At 43.3% G+C, this 24361-nt stretch overlaps 1 protein-coding gene across 2 annotated transcripts in view; it reads left to right on the forward strand.

The window, feature by feature from the left end:
- Positions 1-18538, forward strand: part of KBTBD12 (kelch repeat and BTB domain containing 12) — a 70086-nt gene extending 51548 nt beyond the window's left edge. For both annotated transcript variants that reach the window (XM_080915048.1, XM_080915049.1), the window contains exon 6: positions 15821-18538. In XM_080915048.1, the coding sequence (XP_080771174.1) occupies positions 15821-16014 (194 nt within the window). In that variant the 3' untranslated portion in view covers positions 16015-18538. The remainder of the gene's footprint in view (positions 1-15820) is intronic.
- Positions 18539-24361: the final 5823 nt, after the last annotated feature.

Here is a 24361-nt window from a genome sequence, read left to right on the forward strand (position 1 = left end):
AATTGTATAGGAATGTACAGATAGCCACAGGCGAAAGAGTGAGTGTATCTCACACCATGTACAAAGACGGGCTCCAAGGATTAAAAACCTGTAAATATAAAACTACAAAGTCTTAGAAGGAAATGTGGAAATGTGGGCTTTGGGTTACACAATGAACAGGCAAGGCATTCTGAAAGCGTTGTTTAAAAAGACAATTGACAGATGAGAGAAAAATTGCAAATCATATACCTGACAAATAAGAGACATGTCTAGACTGCAGAAAGAAATCTTCTAAGTAAATAACAAAAAGATCACTAACTTTAAAAAATATTTCATTTTTGATATTATAATATGATTGCATTATTTCCCCATCCCTTTCCTCCCACCAAATCCTCTCATACACAGTTCCCAAATGTATAATACAACCTGATCAGTCTGTATACCATTACTTGTGTGTGTTTTCAGGGATGTCCTTTGTGTAGGGAGAGAATCAGCTGCTTTTTAATTGACAAAAAGCCGGAATAGACATTTCTCCAGTGGGGGCTGGGGATCTAGCTCAGTGGTAGAGCCTAGTAAGCACAAGGTCCTGGGTTCAATCCTCAGCTCAGGGTGAGAGTGGGGAGACAGCAAAATGACATTTCTCCTATGAATATAAACCAATGGCCAAGTGCACATCAGCAAATCACAATGAGGTCACACTTTATCACCATTAGAGTGACTGTCACAAAAGGCTAGATAATTATAGGTATTGACAAGGAAGAACTGGGGAAATCAGAATCCCTCCCACTGGTGAGGGCTTAAGTGTGAAGTTGCTATGAAAGAGCCTGTACTTCCTCACAGGGTTAACCCTTCAGTGACCCATGCGACCTAGCAGTTTGACCCTGGTACCTACATAAAGGACTCCATCTATACACAGAAGTCCATCGAGGAGTGTCCACACTCTGGTGCTGTAACAGCCTGGAGATAGAAACAACCCACCTGCTTAATAGCCGGTGAACAGGTAAAAAGTTCCGCACTCTCACAGCAGAAGTGAATCATGAAAATATTGCTCTGAGAGAAAAGGTGGTCTCTAGAAATCATCTGGTCTACTACTCCACTCATTAGGAAATGCCCAGGAAAGGCAGAAGTGGGTTTGCAGGGGGAGGGGAGAGCAGGAGGCAAAGGAAGGGAGAAGAGGAAGTGACCATCTTCTGGTCACCATCTCCCTACGGGTACTTCAGCTCAAATCTTTACTGTCAAACCCAGACGCAGAACACCAAAGCAGAAAGCAGAATGATAGTTGTTACTTTTTCCTTTAAAAGCAGCCTTAGTGCATGCAATTCATACGGCATTCATTCCTTATATGTGAAAAAAGTGGGGGGTTGCATATTCACAATTTGTGTGGCACCCCACCATCTACTTTCACAACATCATGAGCCCCCAGATAAACCGTGCAGTTTGCATGGGGAAGAGGCAGAAAGATCCCAGACATGAAGACTTTAGTGGTAGACGACACCTAGTGGCAGACACGCATTCCAGCTATCAGAACACCGGAGAGAATACAAAACAAAACCTTAGGAATTACTGGTGATTCCTTTACATGTGTTTAGTATCCAAGAAACTAACTTTCAAGGGAGCTCAGGGGCAACTAAAAAAACCAAAAAACTTCAGGGTCTGTATCTGGGAAGAGCTAAAAAAATAAGCTTCCAGCTTTATGAGTTGGAAGACTAATTACAGTAAAGCTGTTGATTCTTCCCAAATTGACCTAATGATTTAATTCTCTTCTAATAAAAATTTTGTTCAGACTCCTTGTGCACATAGACAAGTTTATTCTCAGATTTCTATGGGAAGCAACAGGAGCTCGAAGAGCAAAAACTATTTTCAAATGGAAACAGTAAAGCAAAAGTGTTCATCTTATAACTTGAAGGCTCCGTATAAAGCTCGCCTTAACACAGTGGGGTCTGGTGACACAGAACAAGAAAATGGGTTAAAAAACAAAAACAAAAAACTCAGTCAAACATTTATAAATAGATCCAAAGAAATGTGGCATATTATTTCAATTTGCTTTGCTTTGAGACAGGATCTGACTATGCAGACATGGCTATGTAGATCAGGCTAGCCTTGAACTTACAGAGATCCTCCTGACTCTGCCATTTGAATTCTAGGATTGAAGGCATTTAATAATATCACAATAAATACCACAATTCCTGGCCAGCAAACTTATTTTTAATAAGAATGTAACTGAGTGAAGTAAGGATGGTGCAGGCTTAGATTTCTCAAAACAGACTTTAATAAGAGTTCTTAAATGCTTCAACCTCTCTTCTAGCCCACCAACCAAAGGTAGGAGAGAAAGATGGTAAATAGAACAAGGATGAGGACTTGTTTAGAAGTAGTTCTTTGGGGGGATCCAGTCCTCATTGTCAGGATATCAGCATCCAGTTCAAAACATCAAATACAAATCAGTAGCAGCAGTCATTGGCAAAACCAAACAGGAATCAGTAGCAGTGGCTGGATCCAGAAGCAACCTTGAGGCTCCACCAACCGAATTGGCACAAGTCCATGGAAGCAGCAAGAAGCACCCAGAATGCCATGGGTTCTTTGGCGTGTTTCTCTCTATGAAGTTACAACAAAAGAAGCTCAGTGAAAATCAGTAAAACATTGCAAGGCGAACCAATGCAAAAGCCATTCACTGTCTGTTGGATTCTACTTAGACTCTTTCCATACACCACACATCCTCTCAAGAGTCTGCTTCAGCAGAACATCCTCTCAGAAGACAGCTTTCGGGAAACCATCACGTGACACAACTGAGTGTCCTAAGAAGCCAGAAATTGTCACTTCAGGATGGTGTTCCGAATTGATGCTAGGAGCTTAGTGGCACCAAGCCTAACAACCCAAATTTGATAGGTGAGAAAAACTAACTCCCACCCAAGAAATAAGGAAACAAAACAGCCGAGTAAAAAGTAAGAGGGCATAAAACTTGCAGACTCTTCACCAAAGTATACACAAAATCTGAAATATGATGTTTTACTTCATTTCCTTATGGAAATGTGAATAAAAGTCACCATGAGGTACTACACTGTAAACTATCTGAAAGGATAAATATTTTAAGACATTATTTGATAATTAGGTCTTGACCTCATGAGAGTGTTAAAAGCAGACTCCCATGCATCCCTGGTGAGCATGCCAAGAAAAACAGCCACTCTGGGAAAAGGCAACACACTCACCCTGTAGCCTGGCATGTGTGTCAGTGATTGCCCAAGAGAGGGGAAGGGTGATAATACAAAAACATGTACATGAGTGTCTTTCAAGTTGTAATTTGAGCAACTTAAAGTTTTGTAACCTGAGTGACTCAAAGGTCCTTAAGGCGATGAGCAGAGAAACAAGTCATGGTAAACTCTACGGAGGCACATCACTTAGCAGTGCAAAGAGCATATCAACTCAACTTTAGCTACAGACAGCTGTGCGCTTCCATGTGGGTGCTAGGAACCAAACCCAGAACCTCTGGAAGAGCAGTGCTAAGCCATTCCTCCAAGCCTGTTTTTTTTTTTTTTTTTTTTTTTTTTTTTTTTTTTTTTTTTTTTTTTTTTTTTTTTTTACTTTAATGTTCCCCTGTGACTTTATAGAAGCATTCTAAGCTGGACATTGTGGTGTGCATGCCTGTCATTACATCACTGGAGGCAGAGGCAGGTGGGTCACTATGAGTTCAGGGCCAGTCTGGTCTATATAGCAAGTTCCAGGCCTACCAGAACTACACATACTCTTACAAATAAACTGAGAAAAGGTAAGAATTGGTTTACAGTCCACCAATGGAATGCTAATTTCCCTTGATCAAAAATGATTGATCATATGTTTCCTTCATTTTGATGAAATCCTTAAGTAATTAAATGTGTGGTCCAGGCAAGAATGCTGCCACACTGTGTGAACCCATCGTGTGTGTCCTGTGGGATCATGAAGACACATTTCTTCCCACTCTGCCTGCAGAGCCTTTGCCACTCTTTTATCCTTGTGAACAGGCTGCCACCTGTTCCTCTCTCTCCCTCCCTCCTGAGCTGGGGTTTAGTTATTCTGTTGTTTTCACTAGCAGACAATTCACTTACCATCAGAAGAGCAGGTCACATCCCTGACTGGGAACAAGCCAAAGGAGACTGGATTTTTCTGTTTATTCACACATCTGGTAAGCCAGAGCATCTCAGGCAGTAAGGTGGCTCATTCCCCTCCTCGGAGCAGTGGCTTGCAGAGGAGAATGCAGAGCACACCTCACAGTGAGGTGAAAATTGAAATAAACCTATTTTACGGTTTTGGTGTGAACTGCTCCCCTCAGACTTAGATGTGTGAAGACTTGGTCGCTGGCTGCTAGCACTGTTTTAGAAGGCTATGTCACTTTTAGGTAGGGATTCTAGATCAGCAGTTCTCAACCTTCCTAATGCTGTGACCCTTTCTTTAATGCAGTTCCACATGTTGTGGTGACCCCCAACCATAAAGTTGTTTTTGTTGCTACTTCATAGCTGTAATGTGACGGCTATTATGAATCATAGTGTAAACGTCTGATACTTCCAATGGTCTTAGGCAACCCCTGTGAAAAGATCGTTTGACCCTACAAAAAGGTCTCTACCCACAGGTTGAGAAACACTGGTCTAAATAGAAGAAGGTCTCTGGGGAGCAGACCTCCAGTTTATGGCCCATCCTGCTTTTATTCTGTTTCCTGGTCTGCCTACACTTGGGCAGAGCAAGACACGGCTCACTCCCACCACCATGAAGGCACCAGCATGATGGACTGTGTTCCCTAAGCTCTGAGCTCAGAAGAAAATCCTTCCTCCTTAAGATGCTTCTTGTCAGGTAGTCGGTCACATCGATGACAACAGTGCCACAGAAACTGAGTAAAGGGAAAGTCAGCACAGCAGAGACAAGGCGTGCCTTACAAAAGCCAGTGGGAAATGTCCTTAATATCATTTCTGTAGGGCTGGCATGGCTCAGAACTTAGTAGTGTGGACCACTCTTCCAAAGGACTTAAGTTCAGTTCCTGGTACCCAAGTGAGGCAGCTCACAATTGCTTATCACTCCAGGGAACCTGACATCCTTTTCGGCCCTCTGTATACACACACACACACACACACACACACACACACACACACACAGAGAGAGAGAGAGAGAGAGAGAGAGAGAGAGAGAGAGAGAGAGAGAAAGACAGATAGACAGACAGAGATGGGGGAGAGGGAGGGAGAGAAAAAGGGGGAGGGAGAATTTAAAATAAAATATAAATATAAAAATTTAAATAGTAATACTATTCTTATAATAAAACCCAGAAAGTTGACATTTTACTGATAATTAGTGGGAAACAGTATAAGGTCTCCCCAAAACACTTTTCCAAATGCCTTAAAGAGTAAAACAGATGAAAATGGTCCCTATGTTTCCACTGAAGTACCTTCCACAGCACAGTGTATGCCCTAACAATCATGGGGTGTATCCCAATCCCAGTCTGCCACACACACAGGCTTCCGCTGCCTTATTTACCTCAAACCTGGTGCTATATTTCATTTACTCCCTGGTATAGCTGATCCCATTTTCCTATGAGCCCCTGGCTGCTGGAGGCGTGCTGCTCAGGCTTGCCTGAGTCCAAGGAAAATGGTGCTGTTGTTTGTGGTGCATCTATTTTTGGGGAGTACCTAGATTGAAAAGAGCCGACAAGGGGTTCACTCTCCTGTGCCTTTTCCTTGTTAATGTGATGATATTTAATCCTAAGTAGGTCAACTCAAATGCCAGCCCCTTTCCTGGGTCTCCAAACCCAGAGCTTAGAAAAGTACCAAGAGTGACACCAAGAGGATAAACCAAGGTGGTTCACCAACCTGATGGAAATGGTGACAATCTGGGGTCACACAGAAGCTCACCCACTCGCTGAGGTTTGCTATCACTTACCATTTACTGTTAATGCAGTGAGTTTATCCCATGTCCGAGAAATTACATATTCCTGGGAACAATGGCAACACACATGTGGTTTGTAACTACAGCGTGAGGGAGATGGGAAATTAATCCAGAAAAGGTCATTAGCTGCAGCAATGAGAGGCCTACCTACATTCATCTGAATGAGGACACAGGAACTGTGCTCCCAGAAAGACAAAAAACAACAAGCAACAAACAATCAAACCCCAGATCCTGAATGTGGCCATGCTTGAAAGCAAATTTCAGACAGTCCCAGAGAGCAGGCCGGTACTTCAGCTTTCGGGATGAACTCACAGGACTCCTGCTGTGCAGGACTGCTGTCTATTCGCCAGACCGCTCCTATTCTTGCTGAGGCAGTGCACATCTCCCTCCCCCTGCACCCACACCCCACAGAACCAGGGAAGGGCCAGGCATTCTTTCTGCCACTCAGAAGGTGACACAGCAGTAGAAGTTATAGAAACTGCACCTGTTCACAACGCTAAACATTTAAAAGCTAGTTAAATGGTTCAGGGGCTGATGAAACATGTTCTTGTCACCAAGACTGACAACTTAAGTACAAATCCTGGAACCCACACAGTGCGGGAGGAGGTGGGAGAGTCAACTACTCACACACATACACATGATAAATATATTCTATTTTTTAATTTACTATCAAAGGATAGACAAATTCCAATATGCTCATCTTTACAACTCAGTGATGAGCCACCATGCCTGATTATCAGCTTTTTAATTTTTTAATTGTATTTGTGTGTGTGTGTGTGTGTGTGTGTGTGTGTGTGTGTGTGTGTGTTCATGTGAGCCACCATCTTGACTAGGAACTGAACTTGGGACCTCTGCAAGAGCAGTATACAAACACTCTTAACTACTGAGCCATCTCTAACCCTCAGCTGGGAACTCTTAAACATTCCAAACAAGTCAAACAGTATTCAGCTTTGAAATGGCAGAGTATGACATATAGAGCCATCCCAGGAATCTTGTAAATGGTTGAGCACGCAGAAGAGACGCTTGAAGGCATATGTGAAAAGAGAGGGACGTGAAACTGGATTCAGCACCCAGGCCAGAGCTTCAGAGAAATTCTCAGAAATGTTTTCAGCTTGGTGCAGATGACTCTGTCACACTTTTGAAACTTGAGGCCAGAAGTCTGATGTGATTTCCTGCTTTCCATGTGGCTAGTATATTCACTGGGATTTTGAAAGGTAATAAAGCCTCCCTGCTCTCAAGACTGAGAAGTATATCTAATTAGTTTCTAATTAGGGTCGCTGCTAAGCTGTAAGCCCTTCCCAAATTGATCTAAAATCATAGCATATAAATTCCGCCAAAGTAATACTAATTCCCTTCTGTACTGGGGATTGAGCCAAGGGCCTTGTGCACGTCAGTCAGTTTCTCCCACTGAGCTATATCACCAACCCACTTTCCCCCAACTTTTTAATTGGAGACAGGGTCCCACTAACTTGGCCTTGAATAATACAATTGTCTTGAAGTAGGATAAAGTAGAAAAGACCAATTATTACATAATGACTTATTGATTTGTTTAGTGATTTACTTAAAGCTTGTACTGCCTGCCTGCCAACCATGGCTTCACTTGTTACCTGGAACAGAATGACCCTGAGGGATAGCTGAAGCCATGGGTCATTGTCCTTAACAACCTGCTGGCTACCATGCACCCTCCTGTGAACTCTTGCTTGCATATCTGCTCTACCTTGTGATTTTAGAGTATAAAGTTAGAATACAAACTGTATTGTATTGTAGAATACAAAATGTATTGAAGACTTTCCAACGTCCAGGTTTGTGGGTGACATCTCTCTTCAAACCTCACTGGCATCAGAACGCTTATTCCAGAAGGACTCCCCCAACAGTCTGTACTCCAATTACCGCACCAAGTAGCTTGTTGTTTTTATTTGTGCCCTAAATATTGTTTTGTTTTCCTTCTCTTTTTGCTCTGTCTGAAGCACTTTTAATGAAATATAAGTAACAGGCCATTTCCCTCATCCACGCTTCAGCAGGCATCTTTTACTGGGTTGGCCTTGCCCCCACTCAGCCCCGCCCCCATGCTGCTGTGTCACCTATTGATCACAGTCCTGCCTACTATCACACTAGACCCCAGGTGGCATCAGGAAGCCTCTCTGATGAGTTGTTTCCCATCCCTATCCTGCTGTTTGCCCTTCAGTGGTGAAGTCTGAATTCAGTTGTCTTCCGGGCAGGTACACACCTTCTGTAATTTCAGCTTTATTTAGATTTTCTCTCACTATAAGCCATGATTAGCTAGTGTATACACTCTATAAATGTTTGGGTGCATGCATTCTTTCACTTGTTTGGCACAGGGTTCTATGTTTCTGCGATTAAACTCACCAATCATACTATTTAGCTCCCTTGGAGCAGCGTTCTACTAGGCAAGTTAACTAGCTTGTATGGAGTCATTGCCTTCCTTAAGAATTGAGAAAACAGTGAATGATCTCAACAGCTAATGTACCTATGTACCCATTAAGGTAGTCATTTTATTAACGTCAGACAACCCTGCACAACTGAAAGTGTTTGTCCTTATATTCATTTTATCCTGTTATTGGTCTCTTCTTAAGACAAAGTCTTGCTTTGCCCAGTCGGATACTGAATGTCTGGGGTGTAGGCGGTTATCCTCCTGCCTCATCCTCTGTACCACTGTGTCCCGAATAGCCAGTTGTCAGTTTGACATAAGCTAGAGTTATCTGAAAAAAAGAAATCTTCAATGGGAAAATGCCTCCATAAGATCTGGCGGTAAGGCATTTTCTTAATTAGTGATTGATGTGGGAGGTGGGTGGTGCCACCTCTGGGCTGGTGGGCCTTCCTGGTATAAAAAAACAGGTTGAGCAAACCATGATGAGCAAGACAGAAAGCAGCATTCCTCCATGGCCTCTGCATTGGCTCCTGCATTCAGATTTGTGCCCTGTTTAAGTTCCTGTTCTGATCTCCTTCAATGATGAACAGCAATTTGAAAATATAAGCCACACACACCCTTTCCTCCCAACTTGCTTTTCGGTCCTGGTGTTTGGTTTTAGCAATAGAAACCCTGACTAACAAACAATGCATCCATCTTCTTATTATTCTTTCATCAGGGCAACTTTTAAGTTGTTTGAACCAAAATTTCCTCTAGTTTGAAAACTAAGAATCCTTTAGATGTTCTCATGGTAGTAAGCAAACAGCATCAGATATACCCCACAGAGAGAAAAATGGGTGGTCACTAGAATGCAGAAATTCTCTATCTCCAAATCCTGACAAAACAACCCCTCAAATCTCGATACCCACAGCACCTGAGCGATTCAGTAACATTAAAGTGGGTAGCACTGTGACCCTGTGGAGACCTGGCCACACTGACAGTGAGAACATCAGCCAGCAGGGGAGATGGCTTGTGGAACTCACATCTCTGCTTTCTGCATGAAGGGCTATGATAAGACATCCAAGCACCATGGCACAGACCTGTAATCTCAGGAGGCTGAGGCAGAAGATTGACATGAGTTTACAGCCAGGTTGGGCTACACAGTACTAGTCCATCCAGGGCTATATCACACATGTACACACATAAAGTAATATTAGGTGAGAGAATTCAGGAAGCAAAGCATTGGAAGGTGATGTCAACACCACCGAAAGGAGAAACAATCTAAAGTACAAAGAAAACATCAGGACATCAATACGTGAAGGCAGCAAATCCAAGTGTCAGACTATTTTCTCAGGTGTGTGTCCCTGAGATCTATACCTCTGTGTCTTTTCTATTACTTGAATCTGCAGTGTACCCCAGAATCTGTATACCAAAGGTTTGTTCTTTAGTTTGGTGATGCTGGAAGATAGTTAAACCTCTAGGATGTATAAGGCCTACTTGTAGGTCTTTCAAGTCTTTGTACCAGATCCTTAGGCACTCTTGGAGGGGTCTGTATGACCCTGCCTTTCCAGCTGCAATGAAGTGAATAGCTTCCTCCACCATGAGCTCCTACCATTGCTGTGTTATATGGTCACCATAGGATTCAAAACAACAGGGCCAATAAACCATGTGTGAAACCCCAAAGACCATGAACAAAGTAAAACTTTATCATTTATAAATTATTTGCCTCGGGTATTTTGTCACAGTGATAGAGGATGACTAATATTCCAAAGGACTGTGCTGTGGGTCTTTTTGGCATGGAAGCCTTGGGAATGAGACATGCCATATATATCAGGAATCTCCCTTCTCTTTGTCTCCTCCACACCAACCTTGTAACCCACCTACCTCCAGTGATTGACTGTTACCAGTTTTATTTAATTAATAGTTTAAAATCAAGGAACAATGTTTGCACATCAAAAGCCAAAAGCCTGTAATGTGAGAATCCACTGGTAGGCCTAGACCATCAGGTACAGAATCTAGCATTAAAACCCATAGCAATAGAGCAAACCTCAACCCAACTATGTTTCTGTAAGAGCACAAACTTTAGCCTGCAGGGTCGGTTAAGAGTGCTTGTGGTTTCATTGACAGCCTGCCTGGGTTTGAGTTCCATGAAGTAGCTCACAATCGTCTGTAACTTCAGTTCCAGGGAACCCAATACCTTCTGACCTCTACAGGCACCAGGCACATATGTAGTAATACAAATACAAATAATACAATAAACAAATCTTTCAAAGTTAGAAAAAGAGCAGAAGTTTTGTGTGTGCAACAAAAGTCCTGAAATTCCTGTGTGTGGTGATGCACACCTTTAATTTCAGCATCCAGGAGGCAGAGGTGGATGTTTCCCCGTGAGTCTGAGACCAGCTTGGTCTGCATAGCAGGTTCCAGGACAGCCAGGTTCAGAGCTATATAGAGAAACCCTGACTCAAAGGAAAGAAAGAAAGAAGGAAAGAAGGAAAGAAGGAAGGAGAAAGGAAAGAAAGGAAAGGAAGAGATAAAAGACAAAATTTAAACAAACAAACCAAGAAACAAAACCAAAAACTTGTATTATTTTAATTTTCTCAAATCCTATTTTTAATGATGGTTCTTAAATGCTTTAACCTCTTTGTAGCCCATCACCCACCAGAGGTAGTGGGAAACAAAGGACACTGGGGAAGTGGACCTGTTTAGAAAGGTTCTTTGAAGCAACTCCCGCCTGTGTTTGTCTGGTCAGTTCACAGGGTAGCAAAGGCAGCTCGATCTACCTGCAAACACTTCATAGATACACCAGCAGTCCAGTTTGGTAGAGTCGGGTTAGCATTAGCGGTGACACAATCTCGCAGAGACAGCCAGGCCCCAGCCTGGGTGTGAGTCATCAGGAGGGACCAGGAGGTCCAGGAGAAGTTCTCAGCTGTGTCTCTCAGGGAGGTGAATATCAGCGAAGATGTGAGACCCACAAGCATTGCACAGCTAGCTGTACCAGCAAGCCAAGCTCTGTCTCTGTCACTCCATGGAGTCCCATTTATACCCACCAAACACCACGTGTCCTCCACATAACTGGCTTCAGCATGGCTCTTGCCTTACCATGTGCCTTACCTCAGCAAGCGCATCCAATCAGCCCAAGCACTTGGGAGCAGCAACAAACTTCAGTACACCATGGAGTCAAGACAAATGGAGCTCTACTACACAGTGTAAGTTAGACAAATATATGTATGGCCTTAGCAAATAATCTTTTATCATGTGTCCTTTCACGTGCTTGCTTTAGCAGAACATCCTTGCTCCTGTGTCTGCTTCAGCTAAACATTCCTTGATGAGTGTGCCTTTCACCTGTACCCACTTCAGGGAAACACGTCTTCACATGTTTGTCCCAGCACAACACCATCCAACACAACTGACTCTCCAAAGAATCCTTAACATTTCCACTTCAAACCTACAGTTTCTAACACACAGCACACAGGCTTGAATCTGGGCTGAGGTGTTTCATGCACTGAAAACTGAAACCGGTGTGATAAATGCAGATCAACGGTCAGTGTTGTGTTTAGAACTAGGACTGCCATGAGGTCACAGTGCCACACAAGTGAACACTGCCAGAATGCCTTAGCTACAACACACATTTGATTTTGAACTAATTTCCAGTTCATGGACATTTATAAAACTTTTGTTGCTGCTAACATTTGTCACAGCTGGCACACGTGGAGTCATTACCCACAGTCTAAGAACTGCTTCCACACTTCATGTATGAGCTACCACACTATAAACATGCACTAATACAGAGGCAATGCATTCCTTGCATATTTTTTGTTCCTTTCAGTTTATACATTTAATATACACCATAAATAGCACAAAAATACAAATTTGGTATTTTAAAACATTGTGCTAACTCCCTCCCTAAAATTATTGCCTTGCTCAGCCATAATCACAGAACCTTACTTTTTCGGTGGATAGGAATGAACACACAATTAGATTTCATGCTGAAAATAAAATACTTTAAAACAGTGAGTCCTAAATAGAATATTATCATAAAAACCTTCTATCAGGGGTCAGGGAACTATGCAGAAGAGAAAGCAGACACATTGTAAGAGCCAGAGGGATGATGACACCCAGGAAACTTCACAATCTCATTAAATCCCATTTATCGATTCTTGATCTTAGAGCACAAGCCATTGGTGTTCTAGTCAGAAAATGTTCTCCTGTGCCTATGTGTTCTAAGGTTTTCCCTATTTTCTCTTCTAATAGTTTCAGTGTACCTGGTATAATGGGGAGATCTTTGATCCACTTACACTTGAGCTTTGTACAAGGAGATAAGAAAGGGTCTATTTTCATTCTTCTGCATGCTGAGTGCCAGTTAAACCAACACCATTTGTTGAAGAGGCTTTCCTTTTCCCATTTAATATTTTCAGCTTCTTTGTCAAAAATCAAGTGACCATATGTATGAGAGTTCATTTCTGGATCTTCTATTCTTTTCCATTGATCTATGTGCCTATCTCTGTACCATGTGGTTTTTAACACAATTGCCTTGTAATATAGCTTGAGGTCAGGGATGGTGATTCCCGCAGATGTTTTCTTGTTGTTGAGGATGGATTTTGCTATTGTAGGTTTTTTGTTATTCCAGATGAATTTGCAAATTGCTCTTTCCAACTCTATGAAGAATTGAGCTGGAATTTTGATGGAGAATGCATTGAATCTGTAGATTGCTTTTGGTAAGATGGCCATTTTTACAATGTTGATCCTTCCAGTCCATCAGCATGAGAGATCTTTCCATCTTCTGAGATCTTCTTCAATTTCCTTCTTCAGAGATTTGAAGTTCTTGTCATAAGGTCCTTCACTTGCTTAGTTAGAGTCACACCAAGGTATTTCATATTGTTTGTGACTATTGTGCAGGGTATCTTTTCCCATTGTGAAGGGTATTTTAATCCAGGGTTGGTTGAGTTCACAGATGCAGAACCAGTGTACATGGAGGGCCAATGTGTTCATGGTCAGCCTGTCTGTGGCATGTGCCAGACACTGCTCTTGGGGATCACCTATGATAACATCCAGTCACTCATGTCACCCTTGAGTCCATCCTCTGAGGCCAACGTTACAGAGAATGAAAAGAGGCACAGAGCATGGATACTTTGTCCTTGGGAGGGAGTCACCCACTTTCCAAAGGAGGATTCACCAAATATGTCTGTCTACTCTAATTCTGCATTAGTTAGGTTCAGTGTAAGCCACACACACTTCCTTAAGTATCTTTGTGCATCGAATTCGAAGGGTGCCTAGGCACAGGGATCCAGGTAAAAAAAAGTACAACCCACCAGGCCTCAGAACAGATCAGAACAATTCCTGATTTCCAAGTTCCAAGCACTCCAGAGGCCTAGCCCATCTTTCCAGAGTTCACATCCTGTGTTCCTTGCTCCTTGTACCTAGCACTTCTTCTGCTGCTGGCTTCTGCCTAGCGGCCTTCAGTCTTCTCTTGTGAATTCAGTACCGACTGCATCTGTGGGGATTTCTGGTGGGAGCCCAATCTCTGAGTGAGAAGGCGATATGCCCGTCTGTCTGGACTCCTCATCCCAGGCGTGGGGGGGTGAGGCTCCATAGAGCTTGTCCTATGTGCATTCCTCTGATGGCGTCTGCGGTTCATTCTCTCTGTATATTAACCTGTCTTGAACCTTCTGGTCTTGATGTACACCAGGGGTCAGCAACTGTTTTAAAAGGCCAATCTGGGCAATCTTGATTCTCAGTCACATACGACTTGACTCATTTCCTCCAGGTTAAAATCTCATTAAGAATAGATGCGGGTGACCCAGCCCACTTCCTACACCACTCTCTGGTGCCCAGGCTACAAATCTGTACTGTACTCTGTACCCTTAAGTCCATACCCACACAGAAGCAACCAGCATGCCTGCAAGGAGGAACACGTGACCACCAGTCTGCCCTTCTAGGAAAAAGAATCTTCCCCAGAAACCAGCTGTGGCTCAAAGGATATGCACTGAGGTCCGTTTTCCAATAACAACAACAAAAGTGTGTGTGTGTGTGTGTGTGTGTGTGTGTAGGATTATAGCAGATGTACAGAGAGACTGGACAAATGTTTGTAGATTAAACAGCTCCATTTTTAGAAAAGTATTTGAGATGGGAGTGTAACACAATGTCTAGCATATGTTGGGCGCTGGGCTCTAGGAGTCCCCATCCCAGTGACTGAATATTAAATGAGTAAATGACTAAATAAAGCAGGCAAGCCTCCATTTTGGATTTCTTTGCTTTTGTCGCCATCTGCTGGCCAGGACTAATATTAGGCTAAAGTTCTGTCAAAAAGGTTTTTCCTTTTATGCAGAAAGAACTTTTTGCTAAGAAACCCCGTGTTTTCTTTAATTAAAAAATGCTACTATAAATTAACCTTTTAGTCATAAAAATTGTGTAAAAATTTATATTTTGTTTATATTTTATGTGAAACTATTTTAGAAAAAAATTATAAAAAGATAAACGACAGGTATTTAAAAATATCTTTACATAATTAAAGAATACGAGAAAAATCATGAGACTGTTAGGAGAATAAATAGTTGTATTAGCAGTTAAGAACACCCACAGCTCTTGCAGAGGCCTGAGTTCAGTTCCAAGCATCCTATAAATAGCTCACAACTACTTGTAACTTCATCTTTGGGGATCTAATACTTTTGTCTATGTACACACACGTGTCTCTCATACACACATGTAGATAAATAACAGTAAACTATTAAAAATCAACCAAACAAAAGGCCTAGACAGTAAAGATAAATGCCTGAATTTTGGAGGGAAGCCTGACTGTCCCCTTACCCCTGCCTTCCACTGAATGTCCTTAACACGTGACCGTGAGTGTTGTACGTCAACCCTGCCTCTGGGACATTGTTATATCCCTGCCCCAAGCCCTGCCATGTGCATCTCTCTTTCTACCTGACTCTGGAAGTGACTGAAGCCGTCCATTGCAAGGTTGTGGGCCCCACTGTCACCAGTAAGGAACACTGTCACATCTGTGACAGACATAAACCCTACCCACATCCTGTCTAAGTGTCAGTATCTGTCCAACTGTATGCCCAGGGAAGGGCCACACTGCTCAGGCTGTGTTTCCTCCTGTGCACACAGAATTCAAGACGGCTCCTTGTCATCAGAACACCCTTCCGTCATGAGACAGCCATGTATTCTGTCAATACTTAACACAATGAATAATTTTAAAGGTGTATTGATTTTTTATGTGTATATATGAGTGTCTGCTTATATGTACATGGACCATGTATGTATCTGATGTCACCAGGGGCCAGAAGAGGGTGACATATCCTCTGCAACTAGAATTACAGGTGATTGTGAGCTATCCAGTGTGGGTGTTGGAAAACGGAAATTGGGTCCTCTGCAAGAGCTGCTCGTAACTGCTGAGCCATCTTTCCAGCCATACTATTAGGACACGTATCTTTCACAGTCCTAAAGTACCATATTCAGTGGTTTGTTGATTAACCCTTGGCCCCCAAAGAGGATGCAGTTGGAGAGAGTGACGGCAGCCTCTGAGCTTAACGCTGGCATGTTGTTTTGTCTTTCTCCTTTGCTGCCTTTCAGATCGCCATGAAGTTATCTCCAAAGAGATTCTGGAATTGGACCCTTGGGAGAACCGGTGGAACGTTGTGGCCATCAATGTCCTCATGCATGACAGCTATGATGTCTGCCTGGTAGCTCGGATGAACCCCCGGGACCTCATCCCACCACCCTCAGATCTGATTGAGGATGATGGTGACCACAGAAGACAAAGATGAGAACCTAGAAGCTACAGCTCGAGAAGCCATGGCCTGGCAGCCATGCTTTGGCTGCTCAGAATGCGAAATGCGGCATACTGTGTGACGCCGACATTCTCGTTGCATGCATAGCAGCCCCTGTGGAGAGCAGCACGGGCAGGGGCGGGGGTGCAGGGTTTCCCTCAAGAGCATCTCAGCCTGGTAACGTAGATATGGCAGTTCAGGGCAGACAGTGAGGATTCGTAGGGGCAGGACAGAACGCAGAGGGGAGCAACACCCTGCTCTGCTGGGGACTCAGGAATACTGCTAGGCAGTCCCACGGGTCTTGATGATGAGGTTGTGAGAAAAGACAATCAAAAGTTCTAAAGTAGGAAAGCCGGTGCACAACCATGGCATCTAGTCCAGCCTGACCACACTGCTTTACGCAGGATTTGCCACTGAAAGGTTATAACAAGGTGACCAAGGTCTGAAAGAGGAAGGAGCGAAGGCCTGGGCCTGGGTAGAAGAGTCATCGCTCTTGAAGCTTTGACCAGTGCAGTCTGTCTGTTAGAACTGCCTGAACTGCATACAGCAGCAGTGCCCACTGTGGCCTTGCCATGGGCCACAGTGAGCAGAGCGTTCCTGGACACAGACAGGCCCCCTCCGGCTTAATACTGAGTGTACAGACTGAACCTGCCCAGGGTGTCTACCCAGCTCTCAGCTGTACAGACCTTCCTTGGATGGGGCTGAAACAGCAAGTCTAAACATGGAAACCCAGAGTAGGCTCTGGATGAGGAGGGAAGACACATACTGGTTACCTGCTGCCTCCTTCAGATCCCTGCCCTGGCTGGCAGGGGGTGGGGGAGCTTACCCCAGCTCATGCATGGTGCAGTGAGCTCTCCCCAGATAGATTAGTAGCATGTGCAATTCCATGTGGACACCGATCCCTTTTGCTTCCGTTCCCATTTCTGGATGCACAGCCGATCAATTATGTGACTGTCCTCTAGCGTCACACAAGCCTCTGTGTAAGCAGCGTGGACACACTGGGACCTTCCTAGAGGCCAGCAAATCCTGGATGGAGACAGCTCCTTATCAGTGTGCACTCTCCAAGTCCCAACCTCTCCCTGACAGGAAAGGGGGGGCGCTTAATCAGACTGGAGCCACTGACACCAAGGTGTTCTGCCCCATGTCCCCACACAAGTGTGCCTCCAGAAAGAGCTACACTCTTAAAGGCAGGGGCCATGTCTGTCTTTCTGAGGTTATCCCCTGAGTCTGTGTCCTAGTATCTGGCACATGGAGGGAGTTTTGGGTGACTGGAATAAGTAGTATCTCTAAGCCCGGATCTTAGTCTCTGATCATGTCTGGGACTTTGAGTTTCAATACCCTCATTGTGCCCCCAGTGGAGGGTGGTGATTTCAGGGTTCCTTTTCTCAGGCAAATCAGAGCTGCCCCAGGCAGGCTAGGCAGAAGCTTTATAGGGAGGGTCTCTGCTTCCCTGAGTCCCCTTCCAGAATGTCTGTTCCTGTTCACCCACCTGGGCATAATAGAAGCTACTTGTCACCTGGATCATGGGCTGCAGTGTTTCTTTTGAACGCACAGCCAGAACCATGGGCAGAGATTAGCAAATCTTACCTTCCTCACATGCGGAATGGGAAGGAAACCCCACATTCTTTACAGAGTTGGGGTGCGGACTGAGTTTGAAAACACTGAATGTAATACTGTGTTAAACACAAACACCATGAACAGGTTTTAACTGCCAGCCATGTTACTGCCACCACGATCAGCCTTTCCTGAGACAAAGCACAGAACGGAACCAGGGACCTTAGGAAATCCCAGATCTCAGGGACAGATGTGATTTTAGGTGGTTCTAACTTCCCTTGTGCTTGGTTCCCTCTGTGGTGAATCCCTTGGGTCTGTAGGCCTTGAGACCATAAGTGTCCAAGGCATTACCTTGTAGTGAAAGCCATTCTGGGCTACGACACTGTTGCTGTCTATGCTAGGGAGTATCGGAAGGAAACCCTCCAGGGAATGAATGTTGGGGGAGACAAAGGAGAGTAGCTGGTCTCCCTGGAGCTGGGAGTTTTCTCAGGCTTAGCCTGGACAGGTACATCCAAAGTCTCAGAAGAATTCCCTTCTACATCCAGAACACAGAGTATGGGCTCTGGTGCTGACTTTCAGCTCTGGTGCTTCTTGTCTGCCTTTCCTATTTGTGGTTCAAACCAACCGGTCCTGCCCTCCCTGAGAACCATTGTTAGAGATTTCACTTGGACAGACCCCTCCCTGCCACCCCTCCACTGGCACTGAAGGTGTTCTGACACTTCGAGAAGGTCTCTTAGAAATGTCTACTATTGGGGCTTCTTATCTTTGTGACTCAGGATTGCTTAAACGCCTAGTGAGAAAACACAATGGGGAAGTAATTTGGATGCTGGGCTGATAAAGGACAGCAGCTGTCTGTCAGCTATACTGACTCAGTTTGTGCTCCGCAAGAAGCAGCATTGTTCACGGGCTGACTTTATAATGAGGAAATGCTCTGAACGCAGACTTATCAAATACATTTTTGCTAATGAACAAATTGCCTGCATTTTGGTTTTTATATTGTGAGCTGGTGTAAGTATCGGGTGAACGAGAATCTTGGTGCCTGGTAAATGTGGTGTTTTCAGGACAGGAAATGTCATGTCAGTGAACATCCAAGACAGATGCCGGTGGGGAGAATGGGCAAGGGGCAGCAGGTGGCCTGCTCCCAGCTCACTGCAAGCTCTGGCCCTTCTCCTCATGGTTTCTCATTTTGCACAAAGCAGATTTGCAAATACAGTGCCTTCCTCCCCACACACCTGTTTGAGACACTCTTGCTGTAGCCCAGTCTGGCTTCATTTCTGCAATTCTCCTGCCTCTGCCTCCTGATTACAGGCATCACCACTTCCACATATAGTTTCATCTCATGAGGAACAAAAGCCAAACAAAGCTCAATGGCCAAGAGCCCACATTTCCTGTGTTACTGTAAAACCTCAGCCGAACAAGTTACAATAAATTCAGAGACCTAAAACAGCACAGACTTATCCTCACACAATTCTGGAATTTAAGAGCCCTTGTGAATCTCAATGAGCTAAAATCTGTGTGGCATGACCATGACCCTTCTGGAACCTCTTGCCTGTTTCTGCTTCCAGAATGGGCTGACCTATCTTGTTCTGAGGCCCCTTCCTCTGTCTCCATCTCTCGAATCATGGCCAGACCCACACATTCTGTTTCTTCTGATCTTCAGGATTCTATGTTAAAATGGACCACTGGATGATGCAAGAGACTTCTTATTAAAGGACAACTGATTAGCAACCTACCTGCTGGACAGTGGTGACCTCAGTTCCTCTTTGCCATGTAACAAAATATATACAAATTCTAGCACAGATGTGATGTGGTAAGGGAACAATTTCTCTACCTGTCATACCCCAAACCCTTTATGTTGTGTATACAACAATCCATACAAATATGTATCTGATTCCTCTTTCTCTTTTCCTGGTCAATGACAGAGGCATTAGTACAGTTACCTGGGTGTTGCCAGTGTGTGTCCTAGGCTCTTGTTTGCCTGTGATGACACTACAAGAAATCTTAGGACACTTCTGCTTCCCAGAAGGGCTGTAAGAGCAGTGATTCTGGGGGCCAGTTGGGGCCACCTTCCATCCACTAGGAGCCACCCATAGATCATATATACTTGTATTTATATGTACTTGTATAGCAGAGGGGGGATGTGGACAGAGAGAGCCAGGTCATAATGCAGAATACCTGAATTAAATCATCTCAAAAGTCAGCCCAGCCTCTGGGATTTTTGAGGTTTGTGAATCAACATCTTCATCCCTTTGTGAACCATTGCAAGGAACAGTGACACAGGGGGAAAGAGGCCATAAGCAGGAAGTAAAATGTGAAGGGCATGAGGGTCATAGCTCATCTATCACCCTAGCTGGGCAGTTGACTCTGGTCCTGTAATTGGGCACTTAAGTGTTAACTCATACCTACTGCACCTGGGGATGGGGCTAAGCAAATGCAACTGTCCAGTATCTGGCATTTGCTGGGAAAGAATCCATATGCTAAAGCCAGTTTCCACCTCATCAGAGGTAGTTCTTCATGAGTCTGTTATATGAGACCTACAATAAGGCCCTGAGAGGCAGAGAAACTTCTATTGAAAACTGCCAATTAGAACACGGAAGAGAGACTTCAGCCAGAGAAGCAGGTAGGAAGAGCTGAGTTGGCCCCACCTCTTTCCTGGGTAGTGAGGGAGAGCTGGTCCTGGTGGCCTGAATGCAGAGAACTGACCCTTCTGGTGTGTGGTGGGAGAATGGAAACAACCCTGTCCTTTACTGACAGCAGCACAAGGGAGAGCTGACCTCTCCTCTTGAGAGCCATGGAGTGTGGTCAAGGGAGAAATGGTCCTGCCCATCATCTGGACAGCAGAAGAGCTGGCATGCTGACCACCTCAGTGGGATTGGGGTGCATGTGGTAAGCGCAGATCCAGGGCTTTGAGTTGACCCACCCCAACATCTAACTCATCCATGATCTGTGGGAGTGTGTGAACAAGTTGGTCCTGTAGCCCCAAAGCTGCAAGATCTCCATGACGCTGGCTAACAACAAGGTATCCTAGAGGAGTCCCAGTGAGAATCTAGTATTGAGGGAGTAACAAAAGCCAGAGACCTTGAGCAAGTCCGAAGAGTCATTGCAATGAATATTTATAAGTAAAACTGTTTGGGCAAAAGGGTATACTATGTGACACACTGTGACACATGGCAGCTCCCACAGTGAGATTTTGTTTTGTTAATGTTTTTAATTTTATATTTTTGTTTTCTTTTGGGGTATGAGGTTGCAAGGGTAGAAGGCAGATATGAAAAGACTGGGAGATGAGTGAGATTGGGGTGCATACTGTGAAATTGTGGGTCTCCTTGCGCTCAAGTATCATTGACCAATACAATCAATGAGGGCAGTGGGAACACAGATGTTGAACAGGGGGTTTGGAAGCTCTTTGAGCTCCAGGACTACACTCAATGAACAGATCAACGTTGCCTAGGGTGATTGAAGGCTTAAGTGTTGGGTGACTGAGGGTAGGGACTTTCAGGATGGGCAAAGGTCATTCATTGGCTTGGGACTTAGTGTACCTGGAATGCCTCATTACCATGGGGAAGCTTTTCAGGAACCTCTGATGCTAGCTGAACAAGTTTTATCAGGAGAAAGAAAATTGATCCTATAAACTAGTTGAGGCTATATGGCATTCCTCAGATAGAGTTGTAAGTGTGGGCTTTGAATTCCCCAGACAAAGCAGTCTCCCATAATTTGACAAGCCTGGAGGTTATCTGATCATGGTGTACTTTGTTTGATCTTAATTAACAGAGTTTTCCCACAGAAATTCACAAAGAATCAATGAAAAGTCTTTTTAAAGATTTATTTTATGTGAGTACACTGTCACTGCCTTCAGACACACCAGAAGAGAGCATCAGATCTCATTACAGATGGCTGTGAGCCACCATGTAGTTGCTGGAAATTGAATTTAGGACCCCTAAAAGGTCAGTTAGTGCTCTTACTATCTCGCCAACCCAATGGCAAGTGTGTTTAAAAGCACACAATCAATGGCAACCAGAACACTGTATCTCTACCAGAGCCCAGAAACACTACCACAGTAGACCCTGAACATCACAGCATAGCTGAAACATATGGCAAAGTCCTTAAGATAGCCCTCAGAAATATGACAGAGGAAATGAATGAATCCCTTAAAGAAATCTATACAATCAGTGAAAGGAAATACAGAAAACAGCTCAAGAACTGAAAGGAAAAATAGAATAAAAAAACAAACTAAGAAAAATCTGGAAATGAAAATGTTAGAAACTCAAACAGGAACATCAGAGACAAGCTTCACCAACAGAACACAAGAGGTAGAACAGAGAATCTCAGACATTGAAGACAGGATAGAGGAAATGGATACCCCAGTCAAAGAACTGTATTTTAGTATTAAATCTAAAATACTCCTGGCACAAAACATCCAGGAAATCTGGAATACTATGGACAGCCAAATCTAAAAATAATAAGAATATAGGAAGTAGAAGACACCTATGTCAAAAGCACAGAAAATATCTTCAGCAAAATCATAGAAAAAAAATTTCTAATCTAAAGAAGGAGATGCTTATCAAGGTACAAGAAGCATATAGAATGCCAGAAAACATTTCCTTTAGCATATAATAGTCAAAATACTAAACATACAGAACAAAGAAAAAATATCAAAAGCTACAAGGGAAAAAGACCAAATAACATGTAAAGGCAGACGTATTAGAACTACATCTGACTTCTCAGTGGAGACTAAAAGCCAGAAGCCCCTAGACAGCTTTTCTAAAGACTCTTAGAGACCATAAATTTCACCACAAAATACTATACCTAGCAGAACTTTTAGTCACGATAGACTGAGAAAAGTAGACATTCCATGATAAAGCTAATTTTAAGCAATTACCTACAAACACACCCATATGGAAGGTACTGGAAGAAAAACATAAACTAAAGAAGTTAACCATACCCAAGGAAGCACAAGGAGTAAACAATCCCAAACTAGAAATTCAAGAGGCCAATATAGACCACTCCACTCTCTCAACAAAATAACAGGAATCAAAAAATCAAAACATCCCAATAAAATCACAGACCAACAAAATGGGTATGAAAATAGGATCCATCCTTTGATATATCCAAGAAACACACCTTTTCATAAAGGATGGACAACTTTTCAGGATAAAAGGATCGAAAAATCCAAGAAAATGGGCATAAGAAGCAAGTTGGCATAGCCATTTTCACATTGAGTAAAATAGAGTAATCAGAAGAGGGAAGAACACTACATATTTACCAAAGGAAAAGCTCCACTAGGAGGGCTTCATAACTTTTTTCTGGTTGGGTTTTGGTTTGTAGTAGAAAATATTAAAAACCCTAGCCCAGGGCTTTTTCCTAGCCTTAGACCATTTATGTTTCTGGATGAAAGACACAGGACCTTTATATTTTTAATGTGCCTTAAGCAACACAATAGTTGAGCACCTGCCTACCCTCCATGCTGCTAGAATCTACTTTCCTACCCATAACCCAAGGTATTACTTTACTATGCTTCATCTGGCTGCTCTTACCTCCAGTTGGCCAACCCGCGCATCCACTTTTTTATGGATCAGATAACCTATGGTGGCTCTCCTTTCTTCTCTCCTGTATGTTCTTCTCTTCTATGACAGTTTCTCCTCCTCCTTCCCTCCTCATGGTCCTCTTTCTCCAGGCCCTCCAAACCTAAGCCCCACCCACGTCTCTTATGATGAGCTATTGGCTGTCAGTATCTTTATTCACCAATCAGAATTAACTTGGGGACAGGGTTCCAGGAGTTATATGCAGACTCCAGGTCTTTTAGATAGTAAAAGACAGAACATCCACATTGGTTTTTTTTTGAGACAGGGTTTTTCTATGTAGACCTGGCTCTCCTGGGACTCACTCTACCAACTTCTATCTTTTGAGTGCTGGGATTAAAAGTGTGCACCACCACCACCACCACCACCACCTGGCAACACTGTCATTCTTAATATCTATGCACCAAACACAAGGGCACCATGTTTATAAAAGAAACACTATTATATCTTAAATCACATATTGATTCTTACACAGTGATAGTGGGGGATTTCAATACCCCACTTTTACCAACAGATGGGTCATCTGGACAAAAGCTAAATAGAGAAATGCTGGAGCTAAGACCTTATAAACCAAATGGACCTAACAGACCATTTCACCAAACACAAAAGAATATATCTCCTACTCTGTACCTCATTGGATGTTCTCCAAAATTGACCACATACTCAGACACAAAGCAAGTATCAACAGATACAAGAAAACTGAAATAGAATAACATTCTACATTCTATCTGGCTATCACAGATTTAAGCTTGATATTGACAATAGAAACAAAAGAAAGCTTACAAAATTATGGAAACTGATTAACTCACCACTGAATGAAAAATGATTCAAGACATAAATTAAGAAAAAAATTAAAGAGTTTCTAGAATTGAATGAGAATGGATACACATTGGAAACAGGACACAATGAAGGCCTTTCTGAGAAGCAAATTGTAGCACTAAATGCCTACAGAGAGAGAGAGAGAGAGAGAGAGAGAGAGAGAGAGAGAGAGAGAGAGAGAACCAAAAGAAGAAATCACAGCCAAAGGAGTAGATATCAAGAAATAATCAAACTCAGGGCTGAGATCAAGAAAATAGAAATAACAAAATATACAAAGAATCAATGCAACAAAGAGTTGGTTCTTTGAGAGAAATCAGTAAGACTGACAAACACTTATCCAAATTAACTAAAGGGCAGAAAGAAAATATCCAAACTAACAAAATTAGGCATGAAGG

This window comes from Micromys minutus, assembly GCF_963924665.1.
Source record: "Micromys minutus genome assembly, chromosome: 3".
In the NCBI taxonomy this organism is placed as follows: Eukaryota; Metazoa; Chordata; class Mammalia; order Rodentia; family Muridae; genus Micromys; species Micromys minutus.